At 38.6% G+C, this 13,813-nt stretch overlaps 1 protein-coding gene across 1 annotated transcript in view; it reads left to right on the plus strand.

Annotated features, from left to right (window-relative positions):
• The window catches only part of MTX2 (metaxin 2), a 29,824-nt gene extending 16,340 nt beyond the window's left edge, over positions 1 to 13,484 (plus strand). The window contains exons 4-10 of the mRNA XM_041473246.1: positions 6,760 to 6,832; positions 8,111 to 8,187; positions 8,933 to 9,025; positions 9,721 to 9,759; positions 10,169 to 10,294; positions 10,914 to 10,990; positions 12,994 to 13,484. Of these exons, the coding sequence (XP_041329180.1) occupies positions 6,760 to 6,832; positions 8,111 to 8,187; positions 8,933 to 9,025; positions 9,721 to 9,759; positions 10,169 to 10,294; positions 10,914 to 10,990; positions 12,994 to 13,201 (693 nt within the window). The 3' untranslated portion in view covers positions 13,202 to 13,484. The remainder of the gene's footprint in view (positions 1 to 6,759; positions 6,833 to 8,110; positions 8,188 to 8,932; positions 9,026 to 9,720; positions 9,760 to 10,168; positions 10,295 to 10,913; positions 10,991 to 12,993) is intronic.
• Positions 13,485 to 13,813: the final 329 nt, after the last annotated feature.

A 13,813-nucleotide genomic window follows, 5' to 3' on the forward strand; every position in this document is an offset into this window, starting at 1 on the left:
GGAAATTGCTGAGTAACTGTGCTGGTGCCTATAGTAGTTAAAAACCAACCAAACACAAAAATTGTTCTCATCTTGTGGAACTTGGCTGTTGATTCTGGTAGGCTTGTTTATTTTTGTTGGTTTTTAAATTCTTCTTCTGCTCATTGTTTATTTTGGAAACAGACTAATTTAGCAATTTCTTTGTCTTTTACTGGGTTCAGATTCTTAGTATTTTCTGAAAATACAACATAACTTCAAGTAGCAAGCGCATTATCTCTGGTACATCTTGGTGTTTGCACTTCTTGTTTGTTAGCTTGAAGTAGTGTATTATACAGCCAAGTCCACTTGATCTTGGGCGGCAAAGCCTTGGTATTGAATGGAATTTTATTTTCACTGCAAATTTATTTAAATCAAGGGAAAATACTAACCAGTAATGAATATCCAGCTGTTGAAAGGAGATTGTAACAGAATGAAGGCTCTGTTCTTGTGAGACACTCAGCCCTCTTCCCATCAATGTTAATGAAAACACACCTCCTGGGTAACATGACACATGGTTAAAACCATTCTCCATGTGCAGCTACCATTATACAGTATTCCTGCTTATCTGGCTTATCAGAGCGAAAAAAAGCTACCAAAACCTTTACACAAATATATCTCAATAACAAAACAATGCTAAAACTTTAGGAAGGGAATAATGGAGTTTGAAGTAGATTAAAACTGAATTACCATAGGAGAGTATATTTCAGTCTGAAGCAGAGGGCCTGTCCAGGCTCTGTCTCATTGATGCCTGGTGCAGGTAAAGCCATTTTGTTTAGTGCCTGGCCAAGAAGGAGGGAGGGGGTTAATACAGCTGCACTCTGCCAGGCCTCTTGCCTCAAATGGCAGCTCAAAGCATCTTCTGCACTGTTCCAACTTGTCAGGAAGAGGAATGTGGATGTTGAGACTGCCTCTTTTATTACAGGTTCTTCTGGAATCTTTATACAGTTAGTCTCATAGTCTTGCTCAAAAGGCTGTCTAAAATGTTCAGAATTCTGGAAATTCTGACAGCTGTCCTGAGGTTAGAGAGCCTGCAGCTCATTTTGTTAAGATATGTATTAATTGCTTGTGCAGTCAATGTCCTTGTAAGTAGTCTTAACATATTCCAGGGAAGTGCTTTTAAAATTGTCTGTTCTTAGCCCTGAATGACAGAAGGAAGTTTGGGCAATTTAAAATTGTGTTACACAGACCAATTGCTTATTTACTTCAACAAGTAATCAAATAAATGTGTAAATCATACATGATTAATTGCCCTTGACAGATTTGTGATTTTTTTTTCTCTGTGTGTGTGTGTGTGTATGAATTGTGGTTTGATTTTTCTCTAGACAAAACATTTGCAGGAATTTGAACTTGTTGCTGAGTCTTAAACAAAAAGCTTGGTACTGAAATGAAAATCTGCCAATCCCTTTTTTTTAAAGAGAATAAAAGCTGGAAATCTTTATGATGAGAAATGCAGTATCAACATAATCAATCTAGCAGCATTGTGTTGTTGCTGAAAACATTCTTAAATCCCAAGCTATACAGGTACTGTTTGTGAGTGAAACATCTTTCATATAGTTCTAAGATGAAATTACCTCTGAATGAATAGAATCTTCATTTATCTTCAAAACCTCTGTGCTACCAGTGAATCCACTCTTTCTACATTGTACAACAAGAATTACATTATACCATTAGAGCCAGTGCCATGATGCAGTATAAAATAGATTGTTTTGGAGAATGAACGTGGCTTTGCTATAAATTACATTCACAGGTACAGAGGAATTTGTTATTTTGTTTAAAATAGTCACAAATATAATTAAGATCTTAATTTATGTTAAACTACACATGTGGCCATTACCATAACTGGATTAGGAATTTAATCTGTCACTCAAGCAATGATACTGAACAGTTTTCATTTATAACCTTAGACACACTATTTCAGTTACAGGGACTGCAGCTGTTTGATATGAAAACTGAATTATTCTGTAGATTTTTTTCATGGGTTTTAATTTTAAAATGTGTTCCTGCAGTAAAGTAGAGAATAACTCTTTAGTTGTCATCACATACTGTCCATTGTATGCTCATGAAATAACATAAAAATGAAAACAGAAAATGCATTTCACTCCTTCTTCCTAACAGTATGTTGTGTGAGTGCCTTTAGAAGTGCTGCTGACTAAGATATGGCTTGGAATGGCTCGTTCTTTATTAAAAACTAATCATGAATATATCTTCAAATGAAGCCTGGACTGTGCCATCTGAAAATAGTGTTCCTCATGTGGCGACGTAAATTGTGAACTATTTGAGTCTTGGCATAAGTAATTTCATTCTTGCCTCTGATCTCAGAAACTGCAATCTGGATATGATTTACTTCAAGTTGTAACTCATTTTTAATGAGTGTATGTGTTTGCTCATATGTGTTTTTCTGGGAGGAAACTGTAGGGGAAGAGGAGAGCATTGTGGTGGAGCTCTGACAGGGTGATTTGCTGCCCAACGCGTGTCCTGTGTCCAGCTGATGGTGTCCTTAGCTGGCAGGACAAAGAGGAAGGGAGAGCAAGAGTGAAAATCACAACTAAACCAATTAACTCTAGTAATAAATAAAAAACCCTCCTCTTTCCCTTCTCCTGTGCCTTCCCATTGTATTTCATGTACAGTCACTTCCCATACTTGTCATCAGAGGAAGACACAATGGCACCCCTTTCTTGCATTGTTCTGGGGGTGGCAGCAGCAGAGGTGAGGATGTCAGTCTTGTGAGAACAGGAGGGTGGGGAGGCAGGAGGGAAGGGAAGGGTGGGCTGAGTTGTCCTGTGTCTGGCTGCGGTTTCTGGGCTCTGGGCTTCTGAACTATGCCAAATCAGCACAAACGTGATTGCCCTGATTGTTTTTTTAGATAATTGAAATCAAACATCCTACTTATATTTTGAATTTTAAGTTGGGTTGGCTATAAGAAGAAGCAAGCCTTACTTGAATTGTGTCCTTTAAGCAATGCTGTTGTAAATATACTCCATAATTCTGGCAGGAGGTGTCAACTGCCATGATTGAAATGAATGATAGGCATAAGATATTTGATTAATTTTGTAACAAGTGTCACCTCGAAGCTTCCTATCAGCCCTGTTCACATAGTAACCAATACCTTTTTCTCTCTCAGCAAAAACATGAACTTGGTTGTTCCACCTGATTTTGAAAACAGATTGGCTCACCCTGTTCTCCATGAGTATAAGGCAGTTCAATACAAACCATTGTCCTGTGTGGATCAGTGTGCAGTGGGGCAAGAAAGGCACTGAGAGGCTTCTCCATACTTTTCTTCAATTCATTGTCCACAACGTTTTTTTCCCTACTCTGTAACAGTAAATATTGGGAGGGTAGGGGAGGACAGACATTATTCATCTGGTTGCTTCTGTTTGCCTCCCTCTCATCCCTTTCTCCTCATGGATGTGCAGAAACATCTCTGTCTACAGCAAAGTCTCCCATTAAAAACAAGGTGCACAGGGGCAGTAGCAGCACTGTAGACTCAGTGATTTCAGTCTCGAAAAAGAGAGATATCATTGCTAAAATTTTTTTTTTTTTCACATTTCTTCATTCCTTCTCTTTCTGGGTGTTAGATACTGTTAGACTGCAGGAAAGAGGCAGAGAGCATGTTTGGGAGAGAAACTGACAGACCCTATTAAGCCAAATCTTTATTTTTTTAACACCTTTATCTGTTTCTTGCATTAACCTCATCCAATTAAAGGATACACTTTGTTCCTCTGGTCTGGTGCTGGAGGAGATCCAGCTTGAGGCCTATAGTGTCACCCTCTTCTTTCTTTGGTAGTACACTTTTTTTTTCCAGAGGAGAAGGGAGCTGGAAATTTAATGCTGTTACTTGGAACTTTGTGAGGTGGGACAGGCTGTACTCAGTTAAATGTTTTGTTTCTAGTTTTGCTGTTACTGTCTTGCTTGCCATTTTCTGGTGAATTTTCACAAGGGTGTCATTAACTAGATTGTGTGTTACTTGGAATTCAGTTGGCCCCTTTCAGTCCTTTTTTGAGTTGATCAGCCAAATTTAGGATGTTAACAATAATCTCTGATGTACTGGAATAAGCCTGGGCCCTTGGTCTTTCAGATTGCTCAACTTTTGATGTCGTGTCTTTGAAGGGGTGTTGATATCTTCATAAATCTCAGCAAAACTGCACTGGGGTGGTTTCAGCCTTCAGTCTCTTGCCCAAAAGCTCTCAGAGGAGATGAGCACACTCCAATTTGCTCACAGAAAAAGATTTCTCTCACAAGAAAAGCAAGGGTAACTTGCCTGCTCAAATTGTGTATGTGGGTTTACCCAAAGGGAAGCAAGATGTTCTGAGCTGAAGTAATCAGTGTTCCGTGGCATCTTTTATCAGAGTTGGAAGCCATGGTGGTCTCATACCATCTGCACACCAAATGTGCTGGTTCTTGACATTCTGTGTGAGTGGTCAAAAAGGGAACAAATCCTCCCTTGATCACTGGGCTAAAGCGTGTAATGAGATAAAGACTCAGAGAAATTGCTGCTTTGTTCTATATTCTCTCTCTTAAGATTTCTTTGATCTGTTCCAGTTTCAACTATTTTAGGTAATAGTTCATGCCACTTACTGTCTAGTATCAATTATTGTCTAATATCTAGCATACCTAGTTGAATGCATCAGAAAAAATTTCTGGCAGTGAATATTTATAGGAATGCATTGGTCATGATCCTTGTCCTTGTTTTTCTTCTAAAAGAAACTATGATTTCCATAAATATGGAATGCATTCACTGTGCTTGAAAAGTCAAAACCACCTGACTTGTTAATGCTAATAATTTCCAAAGCCTGTCAGTTACATCAATGAAAGAACGTAAGTACTCATAGTAATGCAAATTGCAAGGCTTATTTCTTAGGCTGAGCCCTCCTAATTTGGGATAATACTGTTGTCTTTTGCTGATTCACATGAATTTTGTAGTTGACTTCAATGGTGTCCAGTGTGCCATTAGTTTAAGCTGAAGTAAGAAGTAGATACTGGCCTACTTCTCTAGTTAATGATTAGTTAAGCAGTGTAGATTCAATAAGGATTAAAAGGATCTTATACTGAGGATTTTTCCTTCATTTTGCTGCAGAACATTATGTAAGGAGCACTTAAAGTTGAGCAGGTCATACTTTGGATACAAATTACAGCTCACAATAGACAGACATACTGGTCTTTTTATTCCCTGGGCTTCTACCTTTTAAAAGATGTAATAGCAGGTTTTTAAAAAAAATTCTGTTCTTAAGTTGATTGTATTTTATATTTAGGTTATACTATTAATATTGCATAGTATATTACATATTTAGGTTTGTTTCATCACTCATCTTAAAGCCAATCCTAAATATAGAGAAAGACTGAAGTGGAACAGGTCTTGGCATGGGGATGCTGAAGGGGGTTGCTGGAAGAAGCCTTGTGAAGCTGCTGAAGGGGCAGCTCCAGTAGTCGTGGTCACTGTTTCAGAATCTTGCAGGAAGACTGATGTGGTAAATTCAGTACTGGATGGGTTTATCTGAATCATTCTGATCAGTCTGAATCATTCTTCTCAGTGTTAGTCCTGGTCTCTCATTTAATGAAGTATTCATCAGAACTGAAGTTGACTCTTCCAAGAAAGTTTTCTCAGGTTTTTGATTTGGTGTTTACTTTAGGGTCTTCTTAAATTTCTTTTTCATTTTGATTTTTTTAACTGAGGGTAGACGAAATGATTTCTAACATTACTAGAATCTGTGCTCTATTATGAAGAATAGCAAATCTTAAAGTTTAGGTTGCTTTCACGTGTGTGATTAGAGTGTGAGCAGCTAAAACTGTAAGAATGTGGTTTACTGCCAGATCCTGCCATCTAAAAAGCAGGGAGGAGGCTTGTGTAGAAAGTGCTGTGTTACAGCACTGTTTTTCTTCATGGTGGGAGCCTTGTTGCTCTAGGCCTTTTTTACCTCAAGTCACATTGTAAAAATAGGCAATAGAATAATTTTGTAATGTGGACTTGTGACCCATCTAATTGCAGAGACAAAATGAACGATAGGACTGAGCTGAGTTGTGAGAGTCTCTAGCGAGTAAGAGATTCCTTATTTGCCATGTTCTGTCCAAACTGCAAATATTTGTCTTGACATTTTGGTATTTCAACAGAAACAGCCTGTGGATTTTGTGGTAGTGGCAGGTGCTGACAGAAATTGTTAGCCTTCTGAGAAAGCTTTGAATCAAAGAACACAGATAGAAGGAAACGGTAAATTGATCACTTATGCTCTCCATGAATCCCATAAATAAAAAATAATACTTTGTCCCAAACCAGACTTGTGCTTTGACAGTATCACAGAGTAAAATTTCTGGCTGCTATTGTAATTATAATGTGGGAAGGTGCCATATGTGTTTGCCATGTTATATAAAATTACCTTGACTAGCCAGCTTTAGCTGGGAGAAATGAGTATTGTGGTTTTTAAAAGGGGAAAAATGTCACTCAGTTTTGTACAGCCACAGCACTAATTGTGTCTGTCAGATACTGCTTCTTTGCCCATCTCGACAAAACAGTAAAAATAGAAGAATTCCAGTGAGTGTTTGAATGATAAGCACTTGTCTAATGAAGTTAAAATGCCTTTGTTTTTCTTTTACTTACCCTTCTCCTTTCTTCCTAAGAACAGTATGCAAGGAACTATACTTCATAAGTGTGTGCTGGGAACCAGCTAACACAGGCAAATGTATTGAGAACGGCACATTTGTTTGCCACTGGTGTACGAATGCTTTTCAAATGCGACTCTTTGTTTCCAGGCCTTTTTGCAAATGTGCAATCTGCCAATCCGGGTGATTTGCAGGGCAAACGCTGAGTACATGTCCCCATCTGGTAAGTGTGGCCTTCATTTAGATTACTGTGTTACACCTCCATTTTGATACCATGGCAACTGGGCCTTGTCTTGCTGATAACAGCCGGGCAGTGCTTCTGTGTGTGGGTTGCCTTCCCCCTCCTCTCCAGAGCAGTTTCTCCTCTGCAAGCAATCAAACCCGTGAAATGCAAAGCAGCATTGGCACAATGCGTACCTGTGTGAAGTGTTCACACGGCTCAGTGCCTGGTGGAAACCTTCTCTCAAATGTCCCGAAGCAGAAAGACATATGTGTCCAAAAATGGTTTTATTCTGCATTCAGGGAATATTCCAGGAAATGCTGTTATATTTTCCTATTGCTGCAATGAAACAATACTGGAGAAAGGTTCTCTTTTGTTACTCTGTGTGGGAGTTGATTGCCAGGATACATTTTCAGTATTAAGGGTGACAGGTGATTTTAAGTCTTCCTGAGACCCATGAGACTGTCTGGAAAAAAATCCAAACCCACTGCCAAAATGTTAAGTGTTAGAAGGGTACACAGCCTGTTTTTGTTGGGGGTGACTGCCTAAAAATGCCCAGACATCAGCTTCAGAATATTGCCTAAAAATCAGAAAGAACTACAGAACGCCAGGTGCCAAGATCCTCACGCTCTGTCCCAGAGTTTTGTTGTGTGAGGAGATCCATATTTACTGATTACCTGGCTCTGGCTGATGACTGCCATATGGAGGTTCCTGTCAGTATATGTCTGCCAGCTACATGGGTTCTACTGCTGGTACTGATATTTTTGGTTAAAGCAGTGAAATGAGGTGATTTAAAAAATACCTAAAACCAGCAATTGCTTGGCAGGAGTGAAACCCCTGCAAAAGCAAAATATGCAGTTATATGAATTATTTGTTAGTAAATAGAGCTTTGAAATGCTGAATCCAGGCACACAGGAGCATCTTGCAAGTGCAGGACTAGGACTGGTGACACTTATATGCTGTGTTTTTTCTGCCACTCACACCTCATGTCCGCACTTGCTGGCATCTAATTTAGGTCTGAAGACTTCTTTCTTTTTCTAAAAACAAGGAGCACAAGAAGGAAGATGATACTGCTTCAATTTTAAATGTAGGCAGAATTACATATATTCTTTTTTCCCTTACTCCTGGAGTCTTTTACTGTTTCTACTCACTTTTGCTCACTTACCTTGTTTCCTTTCTTTATAATGGTTTAATGACAATTCAGAGAAGGTTTGCATTTGTTCCCTTCTCTCAGCCCACTACCCTCTGTCTCATTACTACAATACATTTCTCTTTTTACAGGCAAAGTACCCTTTATTCATGTGGGAAATCAAGTAGTATCTGAACTTGGGCCCATAGTCCAGTTTGTAAAAGCCAAGGTAATAGTACATTGTTTTCATTAATTATGAATGTTAATCCTGCTTAGCATTGTGCTGATTTAGTGTGCTTTTCTGGAATGTTACTGAATTTGTTAAAACAGTATAGGAATCTAGTGCTGTTTTAAAAGAAAGATATCGTGGAACAGGAGTTCGTGAGGTGAAAATGTTTTTCTTTGTCATTTCCTCAGATTCTCCAAGTAAATTCTATGCAGAATAGCTGCATACCAGTGCCAGTTTCTGAGACTGTTTTCTTACGTGCTTTGTGTCTGGATCTCAGAGGTCTTAAGCCTGGAATAAACTGTTTTAAATCCTGAAATGTCAGATACTGTTCGACTTTGCCTTTTTTCTCCCACCCCAGCCCTCCCCTCTATTTTAAAAAATGCCATGTTTTCACTGAGAAGTTGAATCTGTACCACTGATGTAAATTTGTGTTTACTTCTTGCCATAGGGATAGACTAACCAGGAGGTTGTGTGCTCAAAGTGTGCTCATCTATAACTGATAATAGTCTGAATTTCTTGTAGATTAGTTTAGATTTCGTATAGATCAGATTAGTTACATTATGATGATTTGGTTTTAATCGTAAAGGATACTGATGTAAAAATTTCACATGTAATATTTTACTGAACTGTGTAAGAGAATAGGATCTGAGCCCAAGCTCATTGATGTTTAAGGTCCTTGGGTCGTACGTTGCTGAGTATTCAATACCCATTCTTACATGTGTGTCTTTTTTCTTTTTCCCATTAGGGCCATTCTCTCAGTGATGGGTTGGATGAAGTCCAAAAAGCTGAGATGAAAGCTTACATGGAATTGGTCAATAATATGCTCTTGACAGCAGAGGTACAGCAAACCCTAGTAACTCCACACACTGTAGGCAAGAAAACTTTAGGATTTTTCCCTGTAGTGGAAATAGTGCTGTTCCTAAATTAGGTCATGAGCTTTTGAGGTGAAATGACAGGAATAAATTCTCCTGCACTGTTGATTGCTTGCTGACCTGTTCCTGTAGCCACATATGATTCCCCTCACCTATGTCCAGTGTGGCACACAGCTGTAGAAGTAACTGAGCAGAAAATGCCAGTGGTTCCTGGGGTCCTAGCGCACCCCTGCCTGGCCAGGCACCCCCTGTCACTGCCCCATGTGCACACTGTGTGTGCTGGCAGCCTGGGATCCTCTGTGCTGCCTGTCTGTGGCCAGTTCAGGTGCCTCAGTCCTGGCATGGGAGCAGTGCTGGAAGCACTGGGAGGATGCAGGTGACTGAGGAGCTGAGGGCTGGTCACCTGTGCCTGGAGCTGGGTGTGGTGTGGCAGCAGGAGAAGGCTTTTGGTCTCAGCTTAGTTTTGGTGCTGGTGAAGTAAGGACTAGCAGCTGGGTTTTTGCCTTCCAGTTTTAATTTCTTTGTACATCAAAGGTCTGTGAGAAGAAATGAAATGGAAATTTTAATCTAATTTAGAAAAGAAAATTCTACTAGTGAAAAATGATTGTCTCTGTATTCTCCTTTATTAGGAAGTTCTAGTAAGTGTTCTTTCTTTTTCTAGCTCTATCTCCAATGGTGTGATGATGTTACAGTAGAGGAGGTGAGTGGTTCCGCAGCATTCATCTTAATTAAAATTTAATGAGAAAACACTTTTGCTCACAACTGCAAGTCCCTACTCATAAATGAAACATGGGGGTTTGTACCATTAATGATAAAGTCTTTTCACTTTAATTTCACTTGCATGTGCATTTTAGGGAAGCTGTGTTACTGGAGGGAGCTGACTGCAGAATAGATAGAAAGAGGTTTTGTTCATGTTTCTGAAATAATAGCTTTAAATAATTATGCTGCAAATGGTGGATTCTGTGCAAATAGTTACAGCATACACACAGCTGCTTTTCTCTTCTGCAGCTCCTTTTCTGAGAGAAATGTTTAAATATCAGCTGTTTTGTTCAAGAGGTATCTGTATTTTCTTGTATTATAACACAGTACCTTTGTGTTTTTCAACACAGATTACTCACCCAAGGTATGGCTCTCCTTATCCATGGCCTCTTAACCGCATTTTGTCCTATCAGAAGCAGTGGGAGGTTAGGCGCAAGATGAAAGCCATCGGATGGGCTGAAAAGACACTTGAACAGGTAAGTATGAAAAGTGAACCTTATTTCTTTACCCTCTTTTCCTTTTGATTTCTTTTTATTTTTATTTTTTTAATTGGCATTGGAGAGTAGCATGTTCCTGAAATAGATGTAGTGAAATGTATGTTCTGTACTTTAAACATTTTCAGGAGTCAGGTATTTGCCTTCAGCAGCAAAAAATTTTAAATTACGTGCAACCTGATGGGGTCCAAGGAAGGATATTTTGCCACAACTGTACAACTCTGTCAGTGTTAGTTTAGGCCATAGTCCTGAAAATAGGCTGTGAGTTCTATGCCCTGCTTGCTGTATGATGCTGATAGGCACTCTTTGTGGGATTGTGGCAGGTTGTGGGGTTTAAGTCAGTACCTTTCATTAAGCTTAGTTGTAAATGTTATGGGAAGCATTTAATCAGAGTTGCCTTACATCAAATGTTAGATTAAGTAACGCTTTGCTACCTGCCTGCTGTGTAGGTTTGACTGACTTTAACAGCTTTTGATATTCCAACATGTTACATTCCTTGTTCCCACTGTTGGTGATAATAGAATAAGGAGGTTATTTCTTGCAATGGTGTTACTTCCTGACAATATGGATCTTTGTTTCTTTCTTCTGTATATTTTGATAGGTGCTTGAAGATGTAGATCAGTGCTGTCATGCTCTCTCCCAGAGATTAGGAACACAACCATATTTCTTCAATAAGCAGTAAGTTACTCTTCATTGAAATACTGCATCCAGCAATATGAGATAGAGGTATATACCCACACACATACTAATGTATTTGTATGAAACTCCTGTTTCATTTTAATGCTGTGTGATTAGTTGCAAAATTACAAATGTGTGACTGGAATCTAAACATGAAATTTCAGGAATAAGTATTTAAAGGTTCTAAAGGGAAAGCTGCTGTAAGTTTGTTGTATTTATGATTTCATTTTACTCCTGCTTGTCTTCTCTGCAGATTCTACCACAACTTATGTAGGCTACAAATGTACATTTTTATATAGTTAGTTTCTTATTAAGAATGGTACATTTAAAGCTTTACTTGTATTTTTTGGGTAACATTCTCTGCTAGAGGAGTGAATGTATGTTGTGCCAGCCTGATCAGGGCAGCTTGTCTTAACACGAGAAGCAGTTCTGAATGAACTGAATTAGCATGAGGGTGCCTGTGAGTTTTAAGAACAGGGGGAGAAGCTAGCTGATCCACAAAGAACTAAATGCAAAGTGAAAAACAAGATTCACATTGCCAGGAGAGAAAAAAGAAGTCACCTGACCTCCATGGAATGTCCTCTGCTCTCACCAGTTTCTTTCAATTACAATATGCTCTTTTAAATTTTTTTCCCTCTGGAAAATTTCTGGAAATGTTACAGACTTAAATAATATCACATTAGTTCCCTCTTGTCTCCTGTGTGTAGATCAGTCTAGAAGTGCTCAGGTCTGGATTTCAGTTTACTGTATTTGAACAGGGAGATGTCTTCAAATGGCAGCATTTGGTTACTTGTCTGCATTGTGGCTTTGCCACTTGATCTATTCCAAACTGAGACTACTTGAGTAGTCTTAATTCAGAGGATACAGAAATACACCTTATAGAAGATGACTTTAAGGTGCATTTTCTCCTTTGATTGTTAAACATAGTATCTCTTAATTTTTCTTTCTGTATTTCTAAAGAATTGTAACTTGGGGAATTCGTGTTGGTTGGTTGTTCACCAGGCTTTTTTGGTAGTTTCCTCCTTTAAATTTTTTAGCTGTCTGAAATATTACTAAGAAAATATGTATTTTTAGTCCAGTAGTTTTCAGTCTGTGACTTCTGTGAGTCTTTGGGAGGTAGATAAGAAAAGCAGCCTGTTTCTGACAGATTAAAGTTTGTTATGCAGGGGTCCATATCTCCACTGGAGAGTGCTTAGTCATCCACAAATAAAAAGGTGAAAATTTTATCAGTTAGAAAGGCTTCATGCTGCATACATTGAATGTTAGTAAAGGGGGACTCTGAAGTTATTAATAGATTTGAAAAAAAAATATTTTTACATGGACTACTTACATACATGGACTACTTAAAGGTCCAAGGTGATGATTCAGAATTTAGGTCGTCATACCTAAAACATTCCAAAAATACCTGTTTTCTTCTGTGTAATCCCCTTTCAGAAAAGGGATGTTTCCTGCTGCTGCCACCATGGAACTCCTTTTTTTGTTGGTTGAATAGATCCAGACTGTTGCAGAGCACAAAAAAAAGGAGTGGGAGTCATAAGCTTCCACTCATTTCCTTTTTTTTTTTCCTCCTTGTGAGATAATAGTTGGATATTTTTTAACACACATCTGCAGAAGAAAAAGAAGAGCCACAAAACACCTGATAAGTATTTGCCCTTGTTACAGGACTAAAAGGTGGAGCACGGTTTGAAACTAGATCAGTAAGTCTGTCTGATCTGAGAGATGTTATTTCCACATTTCCAAGCTCCCTGAAGCAAGAAAAATGCCTCCTGAGAACAAGCAGAGTTCTTAATATACCCTTCACATAGATTTCATACATTTGGTTTAGCCTTGCTTGATTTCATCCCAATTCTTAGACTGCATGGCTAGCTAAAGGTTACTCAGAACAGCATGGTTTTTCTTGATCATCAGGACTTGTCTTCCAAATAACTGTTCTTTTTTTTTTTTTATTTTTTTTTTTATTTTTTTTATTTTTTTTATTTTATTTTTTTTTTTTTTCCCCCCAGACCAACTGAATTAGATGCTCTGGTGTTTGGACATCTGTTCACAATCCTTACTACTCAACTAATCACTGATGAACTCTCTGAAAAAGTGAAGAACTACAGTAACCTCACAGCGTTCTGTCGGCGAATAGAGCAGCAGTACTTTGAGGGTCATGAGAGAGACAGCTCTACAATTGCAGCCCGGTCTTCCAAGAGGTCCTTGCTGAGATAAGCATGGTGCTTGGGGTGCATCACGTTGCAGTTTTGGGTTTATCATTGCTCTATAAATGGATTTTGAGAGTGGAAATGTGTGTGAGCTTTTGGAAGCTGCCAAGTCATTCTGGAGCAAGAAAAAAAAGTTAAATACAGTTTTTGTGTTGTAGAATATACTGTGCACATTTAAGCTGAAATGTCTGTACGAGCGTTTCTATTTTAATAGCCTGTATGCCACTTACTGTAAAGTGACCTTGGAAAAATATTGTATCTGTTTCAAAAAATAAAACACTGAAAGTTGATCTCTGATCCTTCTAAATGCCTCTTTTACTAAATTTAATTTCTGTGTAGTTCGTGAGTGGGATCCTTTTGACAGGACACTTGGAAGAAAGTTGTGAGCTAGTTAGAATTACTAGGCTGGAAATGAAAGTATGCATTAGAGATCTTAATGTTTGTCTGCCTCAGCTAAAACTTATTCAGAAATTGGGTGAAAAAAATGTCTTGGAGCTATGTAGCACACAATTAATGTGATCTTATTCAGTCAGTTCCTATTTTTGTGTCAGAGTACCTTCTGGCTGTCAGTCCTTCATCTTGTGTGTGTCTTGCCTCTGCTTTTATCTTTCATTCACCT

Source organism: Pyrgilauda ruficollis, unplaced genomic scaffold (assembly GCF_017590135.1).
Source record: "Pyrgilauda ruficollis isolate IOZ18807 unplaced genomic scaffold, ASM1759013v1 scaffold3, whole genome shotgun sequence".
In the NCBI taxonomy this organism is placed as follows: Eukaryota; Metazoa; Chordata; class Aves; order Passeriformes; family Passeridae; genus Pyrgilauda; species Pyrgilauda ruficollis.